The sequence below is a fragment of the Talpa occidentalis genome, unplaced genomic scaffold (genome assembly GCF_014898055.3).
Source record: "Talpa occidentalis isolate TD23 unplaced genomic scaffold, MPIMG_talOcc4v2.1 talOcc4.8, whole genome shotgun sequence".
Taxonomy (NCBI): Eukaryota; Metazoa; Chordata; class Mammalia; order Eulipotyphla; family Talpidae; genus Talpa; species Talpa occidentalis.
The window spans coordinates 42,999,792-43,026,542 of record NW_023605194.1 but is presented as its reverse complement, the minus strand read 5'-3'; the positions used below and the strand labels follow the sequence as shown (position 1 = coordinate 43,026,542).

The 26,751-nt window shown below is 50.4% G+C and overlaps 1 protein-coding gene across 6 annotated transcripts in view; it reads left to right on the top strand.

Annotated features, from left to right (window-relative positions):
* CDH23 (cadherin related 23) overlaps window positions 1–26,751 on the top strand; it is a 381,721-nt gene that overhangs the window by 157,013 nt on the left and 197,957 nt on the right. For all 6 annotated transcript variants that reach the window (XR_008550123.1, XM_054690753.1, XM_054690748.1 and 3 more), the window contains exons 7-9: window positions 3,619–3,813; window positions 7,332–7,460; window positions 15,448–15,526. Coding sequence is in view for 5 of the 6 variants with exons in the window: in XM_054690753.1 (XP_054546728.1) it covers window positions 3,619–3,813; window positions 7,332–7,460; window positions 15,448–15,526 (403 nt within the window). In the remaining variant the exon portion in view is untranslated. The remainder of the gene's footprint in view (window positions 1–3,618; window positions 3,814–7,331; window positions 7,461–15,447; window positions 15,527–26,751) is intronic.

The window sequence follows — 26,751 nt, the reverse complement described above, 5'->3', positions numbered from 1 at the left end:
TGTTCCCTCTAAGTATATGAATGGCTCTCTGCCAGGCCCATTTAAAATCTTTTCTAAGTTATGCAAAAATTAAATGGGTTTTCACTGCAGGGCATGAGACATAATCCAAGAAGGTCAGACACTGGACCATCCCTTCTTTTTCTTCTTTTCCTCTCTCTTCTTAGATCTTCCTCTTAAATCCTCCGATCGGATGTTCAGAGAGCCCTTGCCCCAGACCACGGGGTGGTAGACAGGTGAAATGTCCTCTCTTCCCCGAGGCAGGGGCTCTCTCTCCAGAGCCTTCCCTCTATTCTGGGCGCTGGCCTGTGCGGGGTGGGTTGAAACGAGTAGCCATGTGCTCTGTGCTGTCTAGCTGCTGGCAGGGGTCTGGCTGCTCTGAAGCCTGAACATGTCCACCCCTCTCATGGCAGGAACCACGGGCCCCAGAGGAGTGTTTTGTTCTGGAGCGTGGCACTGACTCTGCCACTTGTATGTGATGTGCATGTTGGATCTGGAGACAGAATTGTGGGTTAGCTGAAAACCTCATAAAGATGTCCTGGATGGGCCTCCCTGGTGGCACAGGCAGTTGAGTACCGTGCTGTGAAGCTGTCCTCAGCCTCTGCAGCACAGGTTCGATCGTGGCTGGCTGCGGAGATACCCACATGGCATGGCAGACCTCTCCTGTCTTGCCTGCTGCTCCCCTCAGCAGTGTATTTCAGTCTTCCTGTTCTGTTCCCCTCTCTGTCTGTGGTGAATCCTCTCACCCTCCTGCACATCTGGCCTATACCCTGGTTCTTATATGCATGAATAAATAAATCTTAAAAAAAAAAAAAAAAGATGTCCTGAAGACCACTTCCATTGTGGCAGCTTCTCAGGGTGGACACTGGCTTCACAGAGCCCAGCACCAGGGCAGTTGAGTCTCTAGAGTTTTGCATGGGGTGTCTGGGAGATATTAAGAGCTGTTGAGGCACAGAAACCAGTGGGGCAGTGGGAGGCTCTTACTACTTCTAGGTTGGAAGGGGGTAAGAGGGTGGAATAGCACCCACCCATTGAAAGCACCAGGGAGGCGGGGCTGCTGGGCTGGAGCAGAAGGAATTGGGAGAGTAACACCCAAACTTTCTTCTCCTGTCCTCTAAACTACCACCAGCGTCTCCCATTAGCAGAATCCAACTGGAAACCAGCCAGCAAGGGAACCTGTGATGTCATCTATGAATCACCCTAGGGTGGAGAGGTAGAGCAGGTATTGGGGGAGCTGGGGTCCAAGCAGACAGGACCCCCAGTGTGGTATCATTCGTATGCATAGTACTTCTTGACTCCTCCCTGCCCTACCCTTGAAGGCTGTCTTGTCTGTACTCCTTGAAGGCATTCAGGAATTAAAATCACAACTGCCACCTTATAAATACCTTGTGTGTGATGGGAAGTTTACATTCATGAGCTCATGTACTCTTCACAGTAGCCATGAGATGTCATTTATTGTACATAGAGGGGATTGAGGATCAGAGAGATGAAGTAACTACCCCAAGACACACAGCAGGTCTGGGGTTCTAACAGACAGATCTGTTCATCCCTGAAATCCCAGCATGCTCTGCTTCCTTGCACACTTGATTCTCTTTTGGAGGGAAAGAAAGCATCTGTTTTCCAAGTCACTGAACTGGGGGGGATAGACGTAGGGAAGGAAAAGCAGGCTCATGGGCCTAGAGGTATGGGGGAGCCTGCTGAGCTGGAGAACAGGAAATAGAGTGTGAAGAAGAAAGACAGAGCCAGACCATGAGGGCCTGCATTATGTGCAAAGAGAAACTGGAGAGCCATGGGCAGTTTGAGGAAAGGGGCCTTCCCTCTGCCTCCTGTCCTTAGTGCTGGTTGGAGCACAGGTGAGCAGCCAGGTGAGCAGCCAGGGAGAGAATCAGCAAATGCGGAAAGAAACAAAGGCCTCTCTACACTGTTCTCTGGAGGCCCTTCTAACCTCACTAGGTGCCTATAAGGAACAATGCTGCCTTTCAAGCAGATAGTCCGGGGAAAGGCTGCCAGCATAGCCAAGTCTACTCCCTGAAGAAAGAAACCATTCAAGTCATTGACACAAGGTCCACGTCGTGGTCAGCAGTTTGGAAAGGGGGAAGCCATGTGGATGCTCACCTGGAAAGAACCTGCAAGTGTCAGAGAGGACCCAGTCTTATTCCAGTGTAAAGAGAACCCATCAACAGGGATATCGTCTCTGCTCTTGGGTATCTTAAGGCCAGTCCCACACTCCTGGCTGGGAGGTAACACCCATGCTGGCAGTTGACCTCAGCACCATACAGGAGAGTTAGAGAAAGAACTGTTCTCAATGTTTTAAAAAGTGTTTGGTATAGAGCCTAAGATTATGATCTTAGTCCTGAATTCAAGGCCTTGTACTTCTGCCTAGCTGTGTGACTTTGGACAAGTTACTTAACCCTCAGCTTTCTTTTTAAAACAGATGACCAGCTACCATCCATAAAACTACTTGTTATAGAGCTGACAGATGCAGCCCCCACCCAGTGCCTGGCACAGAGCAAACAATCAACAGGAGCAGAGATTGTCCAAGCACCGATCCTTAGATGTGTTGAAAGCTCCCTAAATTTTGAATAAATTTACTCACCCAGCATCTTGCAGGCATGGTTTACATACCAGGCATTGTGGTTGGTGCTACAGTGATGAGAACTGACAGTTGGTGCAAACAGATATTTAGAATGTCATGTGTTAATTGCTATCATAGAGACTTGTTCATGTCTCCATAAAGGATAGTTGTGGAATACCCTACATGTGCCAGGCACTGTGCCAGACAAGGTAGAGAGAGCCCCATGGCATCCAAGGAGTGTGTATGCTATGAGGGAAGACAGGCACTGACAAAGAATTATAAAAGAAATGTGGATGTTGAAAAATTCCAGGGTGCTGTGGGACCCTGAATATAAGCAGTGGTAGGGGGTGGGGACATTATAGAGTCTGACCTGCATTTAGGGGTCTTCCCTAAGGCATCCATGAGAAAGTTACCTTTAGTCAGAGACCCCAAGTCAGAAAGGGCAGGGTCTTTACAAAGCATATAATAGAGGGAATCACGGAAGGCTCCCAGGAGGCAGTGATATTTGAACAAGTCATGTGGGCCTTTTTGGTGGCAGGCAGCAATGGTCCAGGGGTAGCAGGTGGAGTCCCCACCCCATGGAGCCAGGTAAGCTCCATGGTATCAGGAGGAGACTCCTGTTACGTCCCATCACACACATCTCGCTCCCTGCTCTTGAAACTCCCCAACTCACAAACTCTGGTGCCTTTGAGAGAAGACTGGCTGGAGGCCTGACAGCCAAGGGGCATTCAACAGAGGAAGTGAAACTGCTAAGAAATGGGTTTGGGGACCAAAAGGGCCCTCATCCAGAACTCCAGGATGAGCACATCGTCTTTGGAGCTGTTGTGCTATTACAACCACCAGGAGGCCATCAAAAAAAAGGAGGGGGGACAAAACCAGATACTGCATTTTAAATTCCTCTGAACCCTTTCAGAATAAAAATGACAAAGCCACAGGTCTGGTTGGCTGGAGAGATGCGGTTAATGGGCTTTGGGGGAATAGTCACTGATGAAGGCAGCTGTTCCAAGCTCCAGCTCACCCTTTTATTTGCTTTACTTCACCCCTAGAACACACCAGTGGGGACACCCATCTTCATCGTGAACGCGACGGACCCCGACCTGGGTGCGGGCGGCAGCGTCCTCTACTCCTTCCAGCCCCCCTCCCAGTTCTTCGCCATCGACAGTGCCCGGGGCATTGTGACAGTGACCAGGGAGCTGGACTACGAGACCACGCAGGCCTACCAGCTCACCGTCAATGCTACGGTGAGTCGCCCCACGGGGCCCTCGGCATCCAGTTGTCTGCCCCCCCCCCGACCCTGCAAGAGAGATGGCCCTTCAGGATGGAATGCCAGCCTTGCTCCCTGCTTGCCAGGGCTCTGTAATGATGCTGCCATGGTAGTAATGATAATGACACTGACATTACAGAGGGTCCCTGCTGTGTTCCTGACACCAGCTGAGCACTCAGTGGACTGTTTCCCTTAAACCTCACAGTAGCCTAGGTCGTAAGTACTATTAATATACCCATTTTACCGATGAGAGCACTGAGGCACAGGAGCAATTCAGTGACTTGCCCGTGGTCACCCAGCACCCTGGGGATATTCATGCATTCATAGTATAGGGGTCCTCTCACTCTCTGGGACATAGCTGTATTCTGATACCACCCAACCCGCGGGGGCCAAAGGGACCCCAGCCGCTGCTCTAGAATGGTGATGCTTACACCACAGGGAGCACCCATCTATGCCCAGCACCATGTTGAGCCCTAGGGATTCCAGGATAAGTTAGTGGAAAGAGGGGGGATAGAGAGGAATAATGATCCCATTTTATAGCTGACACTTTTTAGACTCACAGTTGATCAGTAGTGGGGGAGCAAGAACCCACACCCAGTTTGTCTGACACCCAATCCAGTGCCCTTGTGACAGTGCTGAGTCCACAGAATATCAGCTGCTCTCTGCTCAGCTGTTTTTGAGGGTCAGGCAAACCAGACCCTCAGTAGGGTCCTGCCCCTACTCTCCACTCTTTTCTCCTCCTGGCTGCCATCTCTGGGCACAGCTGGAGTCTTCAGCTGGCAACAGGGTGAGTTGGCCTGTTGTCCCTTAGATCTTTCTTCACAAAGCTTGGGCCAAGAGCAGAACAAATTACTGGAGTCTCTCCTGACCTTCAGAACCCATTGTCCCGGCCCCATGTCACTGCAGTGGGGGTTCTCAGCACCTTTGGAGGTTCCATTTGGCAGGTGAAGAGTCTGAGTTTGAAAGACAGGGTTCCCCCAGGCTTGGTCAAGATGCAGAGAGGCCCCAGGAACCAGGAAATGTGAACTTTTTCTTGGTGCCTGGTCCATTGTTCACTGGCAAGGTCACAACCCAGGAGACCACATTCTTTCCTCCTCCGCTGGTTAAGTGGTAGCTGTCGGGAGGCAGTGTGTGCTGCTGTTTGTAAGACGAGTTCTGGGATCAAGCTGGAATTTGCTTTTTTGTACACCCTGTGCCCCTTTCCGCTCCCTTTTACCCGCATGTGCATGTGGTGCCCCTTCTTATCGCTCACCCTGTGCACACCCTTGGGCCCAGAAATACTCATGATTGTTCTCTTTCTCACTATGAGCCTGTCCCTATGGGATCATTTCCATTCACCATAAAAATGACTTTGGGCTGGTGAGGGAAAGATCAGCACAGGCCGTGACCATGACTGGGCCTGTCAAGAGGCTCGGGCTCAAGCTGGGATGGTGAATACAGTTAAATTGCCTTTAATCTCCCAGCCATCAGGCCTTGAGGCAATGAAACAGGAGAGGCCCCCGAACTTCCCCCAGTGTGATGACTGCCCTCCCTGAGCCTCTAGTCCCTCTCAGGTTGGTGCTGTGCCCTTAGCTGCTGGACATTTCCCCAAGGAGACTCTTCTGTGGGGATCACAGGGTGCCAGGTGGGCTCCCTGACACTGCTGGGTGGATACCAGGGGGAGACGTGAAGACTCCTCTAGGAACAAGCTGCTGAGAGCCACGGGCCCTGGAGTGACAGCTGGAAGCCTGGCAAGGTACCTGCCTGCCAGATGTGCCCACTTCCATCCCCTCCCCCAGCATGTTATTCAGGATGGGCTGGGCAGCGGCCATCCGTAGCAGGAGCTGATCCACAGTTACAGGCGTGGGGCGGGAGGGCAGGTGCGGGGCTAGACAAAGCCATCTGCCTACAAAAGCCTGGTAATGACAAGCCAGAACCACTGGCATCCCCTGTTGAAAAGGCCAAGGGACTTGCTGCTGGGAACTCCTCCACTGGCCCTGTCTGCCTGGTGGACTTTCATGGCCCTGGCTGAAAGCTCTCGCCATGGGCAGTCCCCAAGCCTGGGCTGTGGGCCCCATGGTGGAGCCTTGAGCCTCTGTCTCCTGTGGTCTCTCTGCTCAGCTACTCCTTACTTCAGACTTTCCCCTCCCTTGCTGCACCCACTCCCAACCCCGAAGGCCCCCCGCTCTCTCCTTGGCTGACCCTAAGGACTCAGGAAAGCTAGCCCTTCTCCTCGAAGTCTCTGCAGCTCTCTCTCTCTGGAGGACAGGCACGGACAGCAGGCTTTGTCTGATGGGGTATGCCTTGTATCATTTGGGTCACCGCAGGCTAACCAAGTGGATATACCCTGAGGACAGTCATTCATCAAATCCCAGATCAGAGAAGTGACAGCCCAAGGGTCCCTAGGTCATTCCACTGAGCCCCTTGTCCCGCAGGAGGAAATAGAGACTCCAAGAGGGAAAAGAACTTATTTAAAGGGAAAAAACTGGTCAGAGACTGAACTAATGTTAGGGCCCTGAGTCAGTTCTATAAGAACAGGTTTTCATGTCAAGAGGACCTGAGTTTGAGTTCTGCCTATATACTTAGCAACTGTGTGACTCTGGGTAAGTTAATTAGCCTCTCCGAGTCTCTGTTAACTCATCTAAGTAATGTGTACATAATACCTACAAAAGCAAATGCAGTGACTTGGCACAGTACCTGTGTATCATCTTTCTTAGCAGGTAGTTTCTATTCTTGTTGGCTATTGTTATTCAATAGCAATGGCCTATTTAAAGGGTTTTATCATAGTCAGCTGTGTATTTTAGGGTACTAGAAGGTTTCCTTTCTTAATGAGATTCCATAAGGCTAAAATTTCCAACCAGTCAGGGAGGTTTAAGCATTGCCTCCCTGGCCACAGGGGCCTGGCCTGCATGACCCCTACCCTTCCTTCCTGGAGTCCCCTGGAGCTCCCCCTGCTGGTTCCACCAAAAAAAATGTTGCTTGACCAGTGAACCCAGAGAGCAGAGTGGGAACTCAGGTCTCAGAGCAAAAGGGGCTTTCTTCTGAGGAGCCCCCATCCTACTTGTTTTCAGACTGCGCTGGGATGGTAAGGGCAGGATGTAGACATGAAAGGGGCAGTGACTCCGTGACAGAATCAGGAAAAGAAGCCAAGAACGCACTACCTTTGATGACTCCCTGGTCATCCTACCCACCAGCTGTTCAGGGTGGTCAGGAGATCTGACTGTACCCTAGCCCTGCTTTGTGATATTGGGTACACCACCTTCCTTTAGGCCTTGGCACCCCTGTTTGTATTTTCCTACTCACATGAAGATCGCAGTGCATTCTTAGAGGGTTTGAGCTTCTGCATACTAATAATTTCCTTGTGAGAGTGTGTGACCCTCTGTATACATGTGCCCACATGTATGTGTGTACATTCATGTGGTGCATATGGGTGTCATGTGTGCTGAGGGCCATGCGCAAACATGTGTGTGAATGTCTATCTCACTTAACCTAAAGCTGTGTACTCTTTGTCCTAAGGATCAAGACAAGACCAGGCCTCTCTCCACCTTGGCCAACTTGGCCATCATCATCACTGATGTCCAGGACATGGACCCCATCTTTATCAACCTGCCTTACAGCACCAACATCTATGAGCATTCGCCTCCGGTAAGACGCTCCCTGGCCCTGGTGGGACTTCCCTCTGAGTCTCTGTTAAGGAGCAGGCCATTTGGTGAGCTGGGGTCACCTGTGTTCTGATTTGCCCCAACTTCTTGCACAGCAGTGATAGGTGCCTAGTATAGTGAAAACCCAACCTCCTTTTCACACCACAGCCCAGCCCTTCAAACTCTCACTTCATCCCGGGAGAGCTGTAAGTGGCAAAGAACAAAGACTCACCGGTGTAAGTGAAAGGGAGTAATTCAGAAAGATTTATGTGGGCTGATGGAGAGGCCCGTGGAAAATCCACCTTGGCGTGAAGGACAGGCTCACCAAAACGTCAGTGTGGCTCAGCCGTGACTGGTCAATCTGCCTCTCTTGGCCAGCTAATACTGCCCAGTATGGCACAGCTCACCTTCTGCCACACAGACCCTCCTGCTCAGCCTTTGGGTCTCTCAACTCCACATTTTCTTTTTTTTTTTTTTAAGATTTATTTATTTATGCATACAAGAGCTGGGGTACAGGCAAGGGATGAGTGGGGAGGTGAGAAGATTCACTAGAGACAGAGTGGGTAGCAGAACAGGCAGACAGACTGAAATACACCGCTGAAGGGAGCAGGGGGCGAGACTGGAGAGGTCTGCTTCGCCATGTGGGATTCTCCCTGGCCAGCCGGGGATCAAACTCATGCTGTAGAGGTGTGGATAGCTTCACAGTGCACTGCTTAACCCCTTGCACCACCAGGGAAGCCCACAAGTCCACATTTTCAAGAGATTCCTGATTGACTGTACTCATGATTTTGTGCCATGTCCCAAGTCATAGATCAATGATCAGCCTATAGATTGGGTGCCCTTGGGTCATGTGTCCACCATGGAGCAGTAAGCTGTGGTGGGGGGCCTACAAGGACAAACATGCTACTGCTACCTTGGCAGGGGCGGTGGGTGGGCAGCCTTGGTGAATGATGTACCTGGCAAGCCCTTATCTGGTAGCATCCATGCTTTTGTGCAAACTAGAATGAAACACTTGCTCTGGGCAGATAAATTAGAAAAAGGGGTATCTTCTGGGCAGACATACTTCCAGATATGCAGCTTGGGAAGCAGATCTGTGGAGGGAAAAACATGCCACTCCTTTTGAGGGGACCCAGTGTACTTACAGGAAGGGCACAACACAGCTTTGAGAACAAAGGGGGTTCTCACCTGAGAACTCTCTGACTCCCTTCACCTGCACAGGTTCATACAATTGGGCATCGGTGAAAGGTGATCAGGGTTCAGAACACACTCTTAGGCCACCACAGTCCAGGGAAGCCTGACTCTAATTTAGAGATTGGTCTGTCCTGACAGTTGGCATCTTTGATTTGGCTGCTTTGAAGTACTTTCATTTTCTAGATGTGTGTGTGGGCGGGGAGGGGTGGAGTTCCTTCTTGGGGTTGGGTGTGGAATAGATGATGTAACAAGGTGCTTTTCAGCCTCTTAGCACAGGTCTCTGGAATTGCTTTGACGGTAGAGAGGGGCCTGGAGACCAGTTTTCTCTTTCTTACCGCCCACAGTAACAGAGGCTCCAGCTTTCGAGACTAAAGACTGGTGTCCCCCAAAAAGTCTTTGCCAGATCCATATATTCTTCACCTTGGAGGCCTTCCTGATCTTTCAGATGAAGCAGGCCCAATTATCTGTCCCTTACCCCTGGCTGTCGCCTTCTTTATGCTCAGTGTGCTTGAAACAGCTCGCTCTGTTTCTCTGCTTAACTGGAAGCATAGCTTGTCGGGGATGGTGTCTGCTGGGCACAGGGCACATCATGGGTGCACAGGAAGTGTTTATGGAGTGAATGAATGAATGAGCGAATGCACGAATGAATGAATGAGCACAACCCAGCCCCCTGAGCATCCTGCCATCTTCATCGTCCTTTTGCCTGTTCCAGTCACCAGTCCAGAACCCATCATGTGTTGGCTCCCTGCTCACTGACCACCTTTCTCAAAGTATTTTTCTTGGTTTTACCTTCACCAACCTGAAGACATAGCCGCCCATCTCCCCTCAGCTCTGGTAGAATTGACTCTCTATGCTGTCTAATTTGTCGCTTACTTATAGTCACACTTATACTGCTCACCATTGTGTGAGTGGATTATTTTGGAGCCCCCAGTAATGAAGGTGCCTGGGTCTCTGGAATGAGGTCTTGGGCTTCTCTTGGATCTCCCAGGCCAGAAAAGGTGGGCAAAGATTGATTGACATGAGGCCATGATGGTGGCCAGGCAGCCAGCCAAAGTCAAAGTAGATTCCCGCACAGCCGTGCCCTCACTTTGGCCAAATCACACAATCTCATGAGCCCCTCTCTGGGAAGCTGGAGCTAATAATGTCTACAGTGGCACTCCCCTCCCATGAGGGTTTTAAAGATTAGATAGCTTTTGTGTGGGGTGCCCAGCCAGTGCCAACAGCAGATCACGGGATTGAGCTGGCCTGTGTGTGAACTGATGTCCCATTGGGTCAGGGATTCCCCGCTCAGCTTCATCTCAGTTTTAGTAGTTGGCATGAAGGATGTTGGGGTGAGTGTCCTCTTACTCCCTTCAGTTTGTCTTTCCTGGCATCCTTGTATCTTAGCAGATTAATTAAACTAGTACCTGTTATTATTTCAGATTTGCAGATTTCTGCATTTGCACATCTCATCAGTCTATATGCCTTTCTTTTACTCATCCACCAGGCATTTATTAAGGCCCTCCTGTGCGCAGGGTCCTGTGGTAAGCCATGCCCTCTCCTCTCCAGATAATTTCAGGGACTCCTTTAGGGTGACTTCTCAGAACAGGCACTTGGTCGCCTTGGCCCTGCTTGCCATAGGCTTGGCCTTAGTATCTCTCTTGGGCCCAGAGGTCTTGATGTGTGTTTGCTTTGCCAGGATTGTCACTTTGGCCAGAGGGGGCACCAAAGCCAATGCCTGGGAAGCCCCCAGGACTAGGTCTGAGCCCTGCTGCTGGTGTCATGACCAGGAGCTGCGAGCCAGACAAGGAAGTAAGATGGGGGTTTCAGACTCTCCTGGCCACTGGCCTGGCTCCCCCAGTGCCTGGAGAATCACCCCTTTGTCTCCCGCCCTACCTCTCCATCCTGTCTCTGTACTTGGAAGGAGCACCCCAGTTTCCCCCTTTCTTGCACAGCTTTTCTCCTGCAGGCTGATACCCACCCTCTGCCCTGCCATAATCTTGATTTTCCCAGGCTTCTATTGATTTCTGTGTCTTGATCTGAGACCTCCATGTTGGTTTGCCATCTAGAACCCAGACTTAGCACAGCACTTCCCAGGCCTTACCAGGACAAAGGAGCCCCACGGCCTGGTCAACCTCCAGGACTGGAGGACCCAGGCGTACCCCCCCATTCCCATCCTTGCCCCTGCAAGCCCCCAGCCTCCACTGGGACCCTTGCCCACTCCCCCACTTTATCTGAGGCGCCCAGCATGTATACTTCTCTCTATCAGTGTATCAGGCCAGCATGCCTCATCTAAAGTGTATATATTACCTAATAAAATCCTTCTTATTTGGGATTATTGCATCAAATTTTAATTTCCTCACTCGAGCAACAGCATGTCGGCCTGCCCGTCAGTGAAGGACCGATAGAAGGTGAAAAGAGTGGATAAACTGCACAAATTACTGCCAGCCGATGCCTATCAGCCCTTTGACTGGAATTGACTGGAATTAAAGACTGAGAAATAGGATTTTCTGCCTCAGAATCTGCTGTGGCAGCTCTTGTCGGAAGTCCCCTTCAGCCCTCACCGGCCTCCCCCCGCAAAGGCGCCTCCCACTCCCAGAGCAACTGTCTACCTTTCAAGTCCTTAATCCTGTCATGAAAATGGTGTGGGGGGGAGGGGAACCCTGGTGGAGCTGGCAGGGAAGGAGATGAACCAGAACCCCTAGGCCAGGCAGCGCCAGCCTGGCTCCAGGTTCAGCCTCTCTCCAGACCAGCTTCTTCCTTGGAAGAGGACAGAATGTAAAAGGGGAGAGACATGTTCCTTCTAGAGAAGTCCCAGCTCCTCTCAACTTTGCCCGACTTCCCCTCTGGTACCCGTGCCTCCAACTGGAGCTGTTTGGACTCCCTTACCCACCCCTTGCTTTGGCATGCCCACCCAGTCCCACCCCAACACAGCCCACTGTTCCTTGGTCACCGTCATAGGACTTACTCACCACGCCTGTGACTTAGAGCAAGTCCCTGAACCCTCTGACCTGTTTCCTCATAAATACCCTCACTTCAGGGGGGCAGGGGAGAGTGTTGTGAGGAGAAAGTGGGAAAACCTATGCCGGGTACCCAGCACAGTACTTGGCACCTAATAGATGCTCAATAAATTCTCACTGTGGGTTATCAGCTGCTTGTGTTATGGGATGCCCAGAAAACACCCTCTCTAGAATGGAGATTATTAATCTGGGCTGCTGGTGAGTCTGAATTTGCTGAAATTGGACCATCACATTTATGCATTGTCTGAAAGTGGCACCTTAGCCTCATCAGACACTCACAGGGGTCCAGGTCTCAGTGAATAGTGAGTCACTCTTTTAGTGTTTGCTGTGGACCAGGCACTGTTCCAAGTGCTTTACATGAACTGCTTGCTGAGGGGGTGGGGGCTTTTATTTCATAGATGGAAAAAGCGTGGCAGGTAAAGGTTAAGTGACTCAAAGAATTCAAGCCCAAGCAGTCTGGCAACAGAGTCAAACCCTTAACACCTCCTCCCTACTGATCTTCCCACCAGAGGAGCGGGGAACCCCCAGGCCTGTGTGTCTTTAGCTTCTCTGGAAGGGGCCTCAGCTCTCAGGATGCCTCCAGACATGGGTTCCTGTAAAGAGCAAATGCCCCGTGGCAGAGTCTCCAGCCTTCCTGGGCCTGTCCTCTGCCACATCCTGGTGCCACGTCAACCGGGACCCCCTCTGGGGAGCCAGCCAGGCAGAGGGGCCCAGCTCCAGGTCAGGCAGGGGCTGCACTGCTCCATCCCTTCATCTTTGGAAATAAGTTTCAGTATATTGAAAATATAATCACTAAGATTCTGAAACAAGAGCTGTGGGTTCCCAAGAGCCCCCATTCCTCCCTGTTAATTCCTTCTCATAACATTTCCAGTCTTTGTGGCTGCACTTGTATTAAAAGCTCAGAGTTTTATTAAAAAATGGATTTATTTATCCAAAAAGAGATGAATCCCCAAACTTTGTCAGTAGCTTTTCAGAGCTTGCTTCTTGGAAGCTCAGGTGTGGCTTTTCCCGGAGAAAACCTGCCTCCTTGTCTTCTGGTCAGGGATTGCCCTCTGGCCTCCTCTGAGCCCCAGCGCCTAGGAGGACTCCCCAGCCCAGGGAAGGCATGCCCACAGTGGGGATGTTCACAGGGCTCTGAGGATAGAGGGTTCTTTGGCCACTGGGTCCCCTCTTTGCACAGGCCAGCTCTGTCCCTGCTCCGGTCCTGTCCTCCTGAGCACACTGTTCTAGGCCCAGCACGCCATGCCCTGGCTGTATGCTCCGGGGCATGCTGCTGCCCTTTGAGGTTTGTTTAGTGATGCTCTGGAAAGGTGCTCTGGTAGCACTGGGCCCAGTGAACCCACAGCAGAGGAGGGACGGCCTCCTCTGTAACAGAGGGCATAGCCCCTTTGCCCAAAAAGCCCATCCTGGCAGCTGGAGCCTTGACCAGAGTCCCCCACCCTCAGACCCTCTTCCTGGGAACAGCCCAGGCTTCTCTTATTGAATGGGTAAATTCTGGTAGGGCAAGCTTCTAGAAACAGCCTCCAGTGGGGTGATGGTGGGCAGGACCGTTAGTGCCTACCCAACCCCTCAAGTCTAATGCAGTGCTTCCCAAATGACCTCCCATGGATCTCGAGTCTGGGACTGTTAGTATATGTTACATGAAGACAGTGTCTTCAGAGCAGAAAATCTGGGAGAACAATTAATAGTTTCCTTTTTTGCTTCTTGGAATCTTTAATACATGAAAAACTTTTGTGCATCTCCAAGAGAGAGACAGGCGGCATCTGTGAGTTTTCCCAAAGTTGACATAAGTTAATGCTTGGAATGTGCTTAGACAAGAACCTGCCACACAGCAAGCACTTTTTGGGGACAGCAGTATCACAGCACTTTGTTGGGGACAGCAGTATCACAGCACTTTGTTGGGGACAGCAGTATCACAGCACTTTGTTGGGGACAGCAGTATCACAGCAGTATCAAGGCAGTGAGACCTTGAAAGGCCACGTAGCCCTCATTCCTGCTTCCTCACCTGGAAAATGGATCTGTCTGTGGGGTAGTTGTGAGGGTGAACTGAGTTCAGGTGTACAAAGCTTTCACAGCGGTGCCTGGCGGATCGCATGCTCCAGAAGGGGCAGGTCCTGCCCCGCCAGCACGTCAGTTTCCTAGGACTGAGGTCAGCAAGCCCTTTACCCAGATGCTGGTTTAATGGCACCTTTCTCTGACTTCCTGTTTCCCCCAGGGGATCTCACTCAGCTATCCCGTCCTGGAAAGGGGGGGAGGAGGGAGCTGGACCTGCTTTCTGTGCGTCCTTGGCCCCTAGGGTATGTGCTTCTCTCTGGTGGAGACATTTCTCCTGGAACAACCAAACCTAGAGGGGTTTTGGATTGCTGCAGACCTGGCCCAGAAGAGGACGCAGTGACAGATGTGCAGGAGTGACAGGAGGGCAAGGTGTGGGTGCCTCTCCTGTGTCCTGGCGGTGAGACCAGGCGGTGTTGGAGGAGAGATTCCTTGCCCCCCAGGGCCCCACACTCGAGGTCCGAGGGCCTGTAAGTCAGGGAACAGGCTGCTCTCCACAGGAGAAGGTGCTCAGATGGGAGTGGGGGTGCAGCCTGCCAGCCTGATGAATGGAGAATGAGCAAGTGGCAAGAGGCAGCCAAGGTCACAAGTCAGGGTTGCTCTTTCCCTAGGGAATGGAGAAGAGACCTGGCCTGCTCAGCATCACCCAGGGAAAACTAACCCCTCCCCCACCCCTGGGCCAGAACCTCAGGAGACACTGGGTGGTGCTGTGATAGGTCCTGGAGAGCCAAGCGAAGGGATGGCTTAGCAAGTGGTAATGACTGTGTGCATTAGGGTCTCATTTGAACATTTATTTATTCAATCAACCAATCAATTGGTTTTGAATGTGCCCATTATGTGCCCATTTTATGCCAGGATCTCTTCCTAGAGGGTCTTATGCCTCCAAGCCCCTGCTGTGCTGTATCTTTTGCCTGAAACACCTTCCTTTTCACTTTATCTTCTGGCAAACTCCTACCCATTCTCCATGACCCATTCCAAATGTCACCATCTGTAGGACACTTCGTGAGCTCTTCCAGGTGTATTTTTGCACTTTGGCACATATTTTTGCATCTGAACACCCTCATATGTATAAAATAGTGTCTATGCCTATGTCCTTGAACTGCTGTCACAGACTGTGTGCTCCCCAATGTTGGAGACCCCTGACTTGCCATCCGGGTAGCCCCAGCTCTGGCCCATTCTCCCCCAGTGCTGAAGGGAGAATGCCATCTCCCTGCAGGAACTACCAGTTGTAGGATGAGGGATGGTTCAGAGGGCCTTTGTGGTCCAGAGGTGCCCAGCCATTACCAGAGATGCTCGCTCTTCAGATTTGTGGTGCTTTCTTCTGTAGAGTAGTTGATCCACGACGTCCTCCTTCACTCAGACTCCTGTGAAAACATGTCCCAGGGTTATTCATATTAAGGGGAAGCAAACTTAGACCAGAGAGGTACAGCAACCTTTCTGAGGCCACATAGCATTTGATGGACGGTCTACAGAGAGACCAGATCTTTCTGTTCCTTTTGGAGGCTCCTGTGTCAGCTCATTTTTTCCTGGGTGGTTCATCCAATGAGAGGAGAGGAGAGGGGGAGAGGGGTGAGAGCAAGATTGGGCCTCTCCAGAAGACTCAGTGATTGTCCCAGGGACGAAGGGGGCAGTGAGGACTGACCTTGCAGCTATGAGTTCACCTGGGGAGGGAAGACCCAGGTGCCGGCACAGCAGGAGAGCAGACTGGGGCCCAGCAGCGGATCTCAGGTCCCTCCTCTCTCCCATCAGGGCACCACAGTGCGCATCATCACGGCCATCGACCAGGACAAGGGACGACCCCGGGGGATTGGCTACACCATCGTCTCAGGTAAGGCCTGAACCCTCACCCTACCCAACAAGAGCCACTGTAAGAGAACCCACTCTTTGGGGCTCAGGAGAGGGCTGTGAGCATTTGGGGCAGTGGTTTGAGGGGAACTACCCCCTCAGAACGACCCCAGCCAAAGCCCTGGGAAAGGAATGGGCTGGATGAAGGAGAGGGGAGCCAGGGAGGAAGGGGGGAGCTGGGAGGTCCGTGTGGCTAGGATGTCTGGAGGCTGCCAGGTTGATGTGGGGGCAGGAGCATGCGCCCCTGCAAGAGGTCTGACCTGGGCACTTTAGGGCTCAGCCTGGATATCAGTGACCCCATCGAACCTCCTTCAGTGCTCTGGCTATTTCTGTCTCTTGCTTAATGAAAAGGTGGCAGTTTGTATATCATTTTACAACTACTAGAGCTGCAGCTTTGGCTGATTTCATACTCTTTTCACATTTCTGACCACTGGAAATGAGAAGCTGGTCACCCACATACAGACTCTGGCTTTGTCCCTTTTCCCCCCAGACACACTCGCACATGTCCCAACACACACATGTGGCCTCTCTGCTCAGCCGCCCACCGGTCGTGAAGAGTCGCCTAGTACATCCAGGCAGGCCAGGCTGCTGGCCGGCCACCAGGCAGTGTCCACCTGTCCACTACCCCTCCCTCCCACATCCTCAAGAGCAGAGAGTGGCATACTTGGGGCATTTTCTCCCTCCAACTCAAAAGATAGTGAGGCGCTGTGGTCAGGAACATAGAGGCGGTGTCTCTTGGGAGCATTGCCTTGAGGGGGTGTCTCTTCACCTCAGCTTCTCAACCATAAAATGGAAGCAAGAAGAGTCCATCCTCAGGGTGGTTCAAGTATCACAAAACTTAGTATATCTAAAAAGCTTAATTAAGATGTTTAAGGTACCTTCTAAGTGTTCATTACTATTACGGCTGACGGCCAATAAAGTCCTTGGGAAGCTGGGGGTGAGCCAGTGGAAAGACCTCTCACCTTGGGAATGCAGGAAAGTAGGGTTTCGTGGGCTCCTTGTGACCTGCAGCTCCTGGCATGACTATGACTGCACCTCTAAGCCCAGGGCACCTCAGGACCCAGGCCAGACGAGCCCTTGTGGTGAACAGATCTGGGGTGTTTAGAGGGATGCTCCTCTTGCCCCATTTCTTCCGCACTCTATCCTGGTGCCCAGCACAGGATTCAACACAGAGTAGAACCTAATATGTACCTGTGGGAGAAAGGGGGAGAAGAAAGGGCCGACTTTCACTCTAGGATAGTGTGTTCATAGCGCAGTAAACCTAAGAATTAGCTGGGGTTCCTACTAAAAATGCAAAATCCTTGCCAGCTAGGAAGGTTCTCACTCTGTAGCATGGGATGGAACCAGGAAGGGTTCTTCTCACAGAGCCCCAGGCAGCTCAGCTGGCTGGGAACACTGGTCTAGCCCTACTGGCTCCAGAACAACTTTCCCTTGAAAGAAAGAACTGGGGGCCTTTGGGGCCTCTGAAGCCAAATCCCAGAACTGAGAACCAAGTCTGGGCATCCCCACAGCCTGGGCAAGTGGAGGCTCTGTCTGCAGGTGGGTGGACACAGCCGAGCCATGAATGGTGCATGGCACATGGTTAACCTGCCCAGTGCCCTGAGGCCCCGAATCCTCCAGGCTATTTATCAGCTCTGCAGATGAGGGGATTTATGTCTACTCACCAGTGCTCTCCCCATTACTAATGACCCCTCTGTTTTGCCAAGAACAAAGAGGCCTTCAGCAGTAAGTTATGGCTCCATTGCTATCAATTTGTTCTCAGTCCCTTGTGGCCAAACTGAGACTGAGGAATGACAAGGCTGTTTCCTGTAGAGGACCTGGCATGGGCCCATTTCTCCCTCAGCCCGCCCTGCTGCTCACCAAGGGCATCGCCTCCTACAGGGCCTGGCTAAACTGGGCTCCGCAGGCTCCCATCCCTAGCAGCCAGCCAGCCTGGGGTCTGAGCAAGTCTTTCCCCTGCCAGACAGAGACAGTCCTGCTTGAAGGGGCAGCTGTACCCCCTGCACCCAACACAGAAATCTGGCCTTGGAGTTGTGAGTTTGAAACCTAGCCTGCAGTGTCTCCTAGCAAGTCATTAATATTCACACTTAGAAGATGCCAAGTGTGATAAGATGGTGCCAGAGAGACCCTAAAGGGTCATGAAATATAAACATTATAATTGCCAAGGAAAGACCAGGACCAGGGGTCCTTTAGGCCTCTATTCACTGATTTCCTCCTTCATTCAATCAAGTGGCTGTGAGTGCAGGCTTCAAGGCCTCTGTCCAGGCTGGTGACCTCTCGCTGTGCTGGCCAGCACCGTAGCCCATGTGGCTAAGGAGCACTGGAGGTATGGCTGGTCTGAGCTGAGATGTGCTGTAAATACAACAAACAGGATTTTGCAGACTTAGTATGCAAAACAGGTTGTAAAATAGCTCTTGAATAATGCCTTATATTGATGACATCTTAAAATGATGTTTTAGATATGGTGGGTTAAATACAACATTAAAATTAATTTCCCTTTTTTCTCCCTCTACGGTGGCCTCTAGTGAATTTAAAATAACACATGTGGCTTATTTCCAATTTCTGTGGGCAGCTCTGTCCCAAGACTACAGCATGGGGCCTGCCTTCTACCATGACTGGTGGGCAACCTTCTGAACATTGGTTTTCCAGTCTGTAAAATGGAGGCAGAAACAGCTCGTACCTCCTGGGCTGCTGTGAGGAGTCAGTGGACAGACACCTGTAAGCTCTTAGGAAAGCACCTGAATTTATAGTAGATGCCCAACAGATGAGGACTCTAGATATCCACGCAGTGGACTGAGGGCCTTCTCTGGGCCAAGAGCTGTGCTGATGTCCTGGGAGGGGCGGGGCCCGAGGCACCATCTCAGCCCCAGGAACCTACAGCTTGGGGAAGAGAGTCAGTAATGTGGGATGGGGGCTGGGGGAGGGAGGGCGGGGAGAGGCTACACGTGAAGAGAAGCTGTGTTGAGAATTGTTGACTTGGAGGGATGACACCTGGGGAAGTGGTGTTCTCCCTTCTTTTGTGTGTGTTTGACAATATCTGTCATAAGTGAAGAAGAATCCAGGGAGGGGGCACTTTGCCACCCCCCATCACTCGGATGGGGAGACTCACTGAGGAGAGACATCATCTGAGCAGCCAGGGACTATGCGCAGGAGCCAGCCTGGAATTGTGGAGGGAGGTGCTGTTGCTGGCAGAAGGAGCAGGCCCACAAAGATCTGAAGATCTGAGAGTGGGAGAGAGTGGGTGCGTTAGTGAAGCTGCAGTCACTGGGCAGGACCCAGCAGTGAGCGAGGGAGACCTGGAAGAGCAGCCACAGAGGCATGGGGTGGACTATGCAGAGCGTGGCATGACCAACTCAGGAGACTGCCAGGCCCTGGTGCTCAGGGCAGCAAGGAGCCAGGTCTGTAGGGTAGGGATGTGGCTGGGGTTAGGTTGTGTGAAGCTCACTGTGATCACACTGGAGACAGTGGGTTGGGGGAGGGCAGCAGGAGCAGGCAGGCCGGCAGAAGACTGCTGTAATGTCCCCCAGCTGGCCAGAGATGAAGGGAGGGGAACTCATGTATTGAGTACCTGCTGTATACCAGACACTGGCTAGACAGGTTTATGTCTACATATTTCGTAGACAGAAAAGCAAGGCTCAGAGAGTGTACATAGATTGGCCAGTGACCCAGCTGCCAAGCAGAAGAGCAGAGATATGAACTCAATCACTCAAGTCAGAATATACCCAGCTTTCATGAAATCAGTGATTCTCAAAGTGTAGGCCCTGGACCAGAAGCATCGTGTCATCTAAAATTACTAGAAATGCAGTTTTGCACCTCACCCTAACACCTATTTAATCAGAATCTCTGGGGTGGGGGCCCTGTGATGCTGATGCTGATGAGGGGACCACACTTTGAGAAACACTAATCTAGAAGGGCAGGTGTCCTTACATGGCAATATCAACCCCAAGGCGGCAAAATATTGTTCTGAGAGGTAAAAACTATCTTACTGTTTTTATGTGTAAAATGCATATGTGTATATGTTGTATCTATGGTACTGAGTTTAATTTATCAGTTTCTAGATTTTATTTTCAATGCAACTAAGGCAGTTTCTTGAAAATATGTTGAGTGCTTTAAATTGAAAGTCGTGCGTGCGTGCGTGCGTGCGTGTGTGTGTGTGTGTGTGTGTATGAGAGAGAGAGAGAGAGGAAGAGAGATAGAGACAATAATCAGATACAGTCAGAACTGCTCAAACTCATATGCCCCCCCCCCACATGCCAATAATAAATGGGGCTGCAGGCTATGGCCTAGTTGGGGGTACAATCTTAGGAGACTATCATTTGAAACACATCAAAGCCCTTGTGATTAAGCTGGCATTTTTCTCCGCTGAGAAGTGAAAACTCAGGAAAATCAAACTTGCATTGGAAATCTGAATCACACACAGTCCCTGGCCTGGATTAGCACAGTCGAAGCTTGGAAGCCCCAAAACTCCAAAGCATCTCTTTGGGCACAGAGGGAATAGAACACCTGGCAGGAGCCAAGAGAAAGCCAGGGAGAGGTTGAGGGCAGATCAGAAATGGGTCATGGGACCAGTGGGTGGCAGGCATAGAGGGCAAAAGCAGTGGTTTTTAGCAAGGTTCGGAGGGGGAAGAGTCACTAGAAAATTCATCTCCCAAGACATCTGAATGGATTGCAGCAGGAAGCGATGGAACAAAGGGAGATCTTCTAATAGGGTATCACACCATTCTAGAAAGGACTAGGGGGGTCATTGTGGAGATGTGCAGGACGAGTGTCAGTAGACTCTGGTGATGTACTGAAAATAGAAGACAAAGAAGCTTCTAACCTCTGAATCTAGATTTCTGGGGCCCTTGCAACAACCTAAGCAGAAAGAGGCATATTCGTAAAGAAGCTGATCTGTTTACACTTTTCACTGGCACCCTAGGCCCATGTCAGCACAGGTACTGGAACTCTCCAATCCCATGCCAAGGCAGACATCACTAATTGATCCCAGCATACTTTCCCACTGGACCTCCAAGTCTTTATTACCCAGCCCTCCAGCCATCACTAGTAGTCAATAATCAGCCATTCTAGAACTGGAACAAATGTGCTATTCAAGGTTTTTCCCATTTGCTCCCCATGTCTCTCTTCTTTGGAAAATATCTAGAAATAGCACCTCTGGAGGGTTTTAAAATTTAATTATACAAATGCACAGTCATATTATTCACAGTTCTCTCCCACCACCATACCAAAACAACAACAGTGTATCACATCAACGCTAAATGCCTCCTGATGAACCACAGGGAAGCCTGCGCTTCTTTCTCCCCCTTGGTGCTTCTCCCTCCTCTCTCCAGGGGTGCGCTTTCCGCCAGCTAGTGTGGCTCCTGCTCCTGATGCTCTTCTGTTCCCCTCCTTGTGATAAAGCAAAGAATCTTTGTTCTTCCCCTCTCCTTCAACAAAGCCAGCGGCTTGTCCCTTGCTTCTTTCTGGGAAATAACATAGCTCAGTGGCCTTGTAAGAGGTTTCTGTGACACAGAACTCTCTTTCTGCATCTCTTCTTTCCCACATTCTCTACGTGTGCAGGAGTCTCTGTCCCTTGCTCAGGAGGCTATATTCTTTTTTTTTTTTTTTTTTTTTTGTGGGACCCTCACCGGAGGCCGGGGAACAAACCGGCGCTGCAGAGGCTGCAGGCAGCCCTGCAGCCCAGCGCTCAACTGCTGCGCCACCAGGGGAGGCCCAAGGATGCTATATTCTTGTGGGTCCCCTGGGTCCTGGGTACCGGGGTAGTACACTAAGACACCCTTTGCTGTTAGGTTTAACCCAAACCTCTTCTGCTTTACTTTGAGTTCACCTCCCTAGCTGGGCAGGGGATGGACCTCTTGGGGTCCTTTGGCTCATCAGCTCAGCTCAGCTCAGTTCAGGGACCACTGCTCTCCAGCCTTGCTGGGGTCTGCAGACCAGTCGTGGCTGGAGCTACTTTCTGAGTCTGGGATGAGTCTAATTCATGACCACAGGTTGGTTCTGGGGGAAGTACTTGTCTGGTTTTTCTATGTCAAGAGGCATTTGTCTTTTTGTAAATTTGGCTCTTTTCCACTTGTTTCTCATCTCTGTAATGACTGCCTTGTCTTGGACTTCCAGGGGCTTTGGAATCTTTGAAGGATTGTAAAATTAGCCACCATTTATTTTGCATTCTCTTTCTCTCCTAACTTGGCATGCCTCTGGCATACAGAATTGATTTAAACATAATTTTTAGCGCATGATCAATGTTGATCCATGTGTGGCCCTCTTTAGTTTTAGTATTAATTTTTGATAATATAGTGGACACCTGTGAACCCGCTAATCAATCCAACAGCTATACTGTCTGTCCCCCATTGTTCTCATTCACCTGCGCTCCTCCTCTGTGCCTCTCAGCCTCACCTGCCCATGACCATTCTTTATGTCTTGCATTTTTTCATCCCCTTGCTTTTAAAATATATTTGGTCACATGTATCTGGATCACATGTTGCTTGGATTTACTTGTCTGTAAACTTTATAAGAAAGAAAGAATCATGTTATACATAGTATCCTGGGACTTGTGTTTTCTACTATAATAATGCATCTAAGATCCTGCCCTATTCTTTGGCGTAGGTATCATTTGTTTGTTTTCGTTACTGCATATTATTCTGTCCTGTGAAAATACCGTCGACAATCCCTTTTCCTGTCAATGATGGTATGGACTGACTGTGCCAACCACGCTCCTGGAAGCACTTTGTCTCTCTCTGAACATGTGGGAGCGTTCCCCTTGGCCTATAGACATCACCTCTTGCCCCCACCACAATCCCAGAATATGACTAGAAGGGACATTTTACAGATGAGGAAGCTAAAGCTCACAGCGCACATGAAATGTACCTCAGAATTCATGGTACATACATGGTAGACCCAGGATTCAACGCAAGGCCTTCCTGCCATCTCTTATAATTCTGCCCAGGAAACTAAGTGATTTATGTCAATCCACTGATCTGTGTGCTGGGCTGGAATCCTAGAATTTTTTCATTTATTTGATCCATCATTCATTCAGTTAACTTATCAATATTAATTGAGTGCCTACTCTGTGCCAGGCTCCATGCTAGCCCTGGGGGGCCAGCTGTGAAGGGAAAACCACCATCACTGCCTTTGTGGCGCTCACGCTGTGGTGGAGAAGAGTGATGTTAAATAAGTCAGTAAATGCATGGTTTCCTGGCTGTGTTAAGCATCAGGTAGGAAATGCAGGGTGAAGAGAAGTTAACCAGGGTGAGGGGCCATTTAGGAAGGGGGGTTGGGAAGCCTGGGCTAGGAGATTCCCTCCACCTGCCTCAGCCTGCCCAGCTGGTGGGTGTGGGAGGAGACCTTGTCCCTCCCACCTCAGAAAAGTTCTCAAATATCTTTTGGGGGCTTTGAACCTGAGATGAGCCCCTCTAAGCAGCTCAGATTCCCAGCTCCCTTTTTCATTTGGCTCCCTGGATGACTGCTCAGCTTTCAAGCAGCCCCCAGCTGGGGCTAATCTGAAATAAAAGTTTTTATTTATCTAGCTTGATACCTGGTGCAAGGTTAAATCATACAAGAGAAAAAGCAATAAAAGAGAAAGATTAAGCATAAGGCGCCGTCTTAGGCATGCCCTTTTGCAATATGGTTACAAAGATATTAAGCCTGAAGTCACCCACAACCCCAGACTGCTCTTCCCTGGTCTCTCTAAGGTCTCCAGTGGAACAGAGAGGAGGAGAGGATGCTGTGGGGGCACCAGGAGGGAGATACCCCGAGGTGCCCTGCAGATAGGGCAAGCAAAGCAGATGTCATCCTCGTAGCTCAGCCCATCAGCCACTTCCCACCCCCACGTAGCTCTGATTCATGGCTTCCCTGGGGAACCAAAATGTTGACATCTGCACCTACGTTCCCGTCAGCATATCCATGTCATCAGTATTTATTGTGCGCCTGCTCTGGGTAAGGCACCCTGGAGAGAGCCAGAAGGAGGGAGAGGACTTAGTCACAGCCCTTCTCCTAGCCAGCCTTGCTCAAGTCTCAGGTGACCTTGAGCAAGTTATTTCTCCTGTCTGTGGCTCAGTCTCTTCATCTGTAAAGTGGAAATACTAATAAGGTTTATTAAAAAGTGCATTTGGTTGAGGAGCACATACAAAAAAAGATATGAGGGCTCTTCCTAGTCTAGAAACTGAAGTCTCCTCCTTTAGAGACTTCAGTAGTCTCTAAAATTGCAAATGTCACAGGTTCCTCCAGCTTTAGCCTGCAACCTTTCTCTCTGTAGGGCCCAGACAGGGCCACAAAGATACCGTACCACCCTCCCCAAGCCCCATCTGTCTTGAGGAACCCATGTTTTAAAGCAATTCAAAATGAGAAAGGAAGAGAAAGAGAAAGCAGGACCTTCATTTTAACCACAATATCAGCCATTGAAAGTTCACCCACCAGTTCACCAGACATGTCCAGTATAAGCCCCAGGGAGGACCCACTGCACAAGTAATTCATCATAAAAGCCTGGAGCATGGCAAATGGAGCACATGCTTCAGAGGCCAGGAAGGAAAGGCTGTCCTGGAGGAATGTTTTGGAGAGACTGCAAGGAAGGAGGGTGTCACCAGTCATAGGGCAGGAATGAGCACACTTTAGGGGACCTCTTTGCCCCCCTACCCCCCAACTCCCTGTACAGCATGGATCTCACACTTGGAGAGCTCTGAGCACTGGACTAAGGAGGAATAATATAGTCATGGTAGTTAATGCTTCTGGGACTTAGGAACAGAGCTAAGTGCTCCCCCAGCATCAACACTTTTAATCCTCACACTGACCCCTCGAGGTAGGTACTATTACTGCTGTCCCATCTTACAGATGCAGAAACTGAGACCCAGTTTCCAAGGTGACATGGCTAGTGGGAGAAGAGAACCCACATTTCCAGTGGCCTTGGTCTTAGCACCTGACGGAACTGCCTAGGTTTGGGAATCACCGGATCTACCTCTGGTCTCCACTATCTCCAGTGCCCCCTCAGCTCCTCCCTCTGCCTCACTGTCAAGGGCTCTGCCTGAGTCAATTAACTGGCTGCCCCATTCAAATATTTGACCAATATCCTGGAAACAGAGATTTCAGAGCAGATATTTTTCAGACACTGATTGAAGTGAACAAACATTCTGGCACAGAATGAATTTATTGCTCACAGTTCTCATTCTGCCGGGCTATGCTCCATCCCAGCCCCACCTCCCTCAGACAGTGCTCCTTTTGTGGGGGAAAGTGGGGGGAAGTCAGACAGCCTATGTTTTCCAGCTCACTGCCCCTCCAGCCCCCTCCTGCTGCCCATGCATGAGAAGGCCCAACTCTGAAGGACCTCATCAGTGAAGTGCTTTACAATCAGGGAAAGCAGAGGACAAACACTTCATAGCAATGTCTGGCATAGCAAGGGTTATTTTAAAGGAGCCAGTGACTGACTTGTCTTCATAAGGATAGCGGGAGTCTTAAATGTGCATAAGAATAATTTAGTTGAGATTTAAGGGAGTACTTTGCAAAAGAGAACGGGAGGTTCTGGGGTGCTGGTGGTCCTCCAGTCTGTCAGGACAAGACAGAAGTCTGCCTGGTCATGAACAGATCCTTAGTGAGGTCCTCATGAGCCAATCTGCGTTCTTGGTGTTCTTGGGGAGACAGGCTCTAGAATGGAAATTGGACAAAGAAAACCATTCCGGGGAAGCTTGAGGGCTCGCTGGGGAGCTAAGCATGTGAAAACTTGCTCATCCATCCACACAGCATTCACTAGGGATAGATAGTCCTTATGGAGCTCAAAGGAGGCTGGGAGGACTGAGGACTGGGACTTAGTGAGTACAGAGGCTTCACCCCAAGGCTGATTCCCCAGAGAGATGACTTGACATGCCACATGGGTAGGACGGGAAATAACATTGAATCACACAGTAAGACAGCTCTTCCTGTCTCAATTTTCTTTCAGAATCTCTGTCAGTTTTGTTTAGGAGAAAGTCCAGTTGGGGACTCAGGTTTTTAACACTTTTCTACCCCTTGGCTCGTCTCCCCACTTAACAAAAAAGAGAGCAGGCTGCATGGAGCCTTGCGATAATAAGCCCGTGCAGTTAAAATCTTACCATGGAGGCTCATTTTATCCATTTTACAATCACCCTGTTTTTATGACCAATGAACTGGTTCTCCATCTGTGATACTCTTAAGTAGATTCTTTAAGAGTGATTTTTAAGAGGAAAAAATTGAATCAAATTAGAGAAAAATGCTAAACAATAATAACATGAATTGCATGCAGATATGGTCAAAATTGGGAGCGTAGCATTCAAATGACTGAAGGTTGAGGGGGCAGCCCTGACACAGGGGTAACCTCACCTGGGCCATTCCTGGTCTGCCAAACAGGAAGGAGGGTAGAGCTTGCTTGGGGGGCAGGGGAGATGGAGGGGTGAAGAGCCCAAGACTTACATCAGTACATACAAAATGCTTAGAATAGCGCCTGAACCTGACAGGAAACAGGAACTATCACGCTGTGTGGTAGAATAGCAGAAATGTAGCCACCTTGAAAATACAGGGGTGCCAGCATCCACGGGAGGTATTGTCAGTACTGCTGTATCAGGACTGGAGGATGGGTGGGCTAGGTGGAAGGGGGCATCCCAGCCAGGAAGGGTAACAGGAACAAAGGCTTAGAGGAAGGGCTCTTCGTGAGGTGTCTAAGGAGCTGTGATACACCAAAAAGGCTGCGAAGAGGAAAGAGGGAAGATGACTCGAAGGCTCTTGAGGGTCAAGCTAAGGCCGTAGAGCATTCTTTGCAGGGCATTTGTGGCTCCAGGAATCTGAGAGCACTTTGGAAGCTCAGAGAAAGGGGCATTCTACAAGGTTTCGGGGTCCTGGGGAAGACCGTCCCCACATTCGGACCTGCTGGGATAAGAAACTGGGATAACCAGCTCAAGTGCTTTCTCCTTTCTTAGAGCATCCATGTTTGTTTTGTAGGACTTCAGTGAAAAACTACCACAAAATCAATGACATAACACACCAGAAATATATTCTCTTTGGTTCTGAGGCCAAAATGAGTCTCATGAGACTAAAATCAAGATGTCAGCAGAGCTGGATCTACCTGGAGGCTCCAGGGGAGAGTCCATACCTGCCTCCTCCAGCTGCTGGTGGCTGCCAGCAGTCATTAGCTCATAGCTGTATCACTCCAATCTTTTTCCTTGGTCATGTTGCTTTCTCTTCTTCTATAGTCAAATCTCTATCTGCCTCCTATTT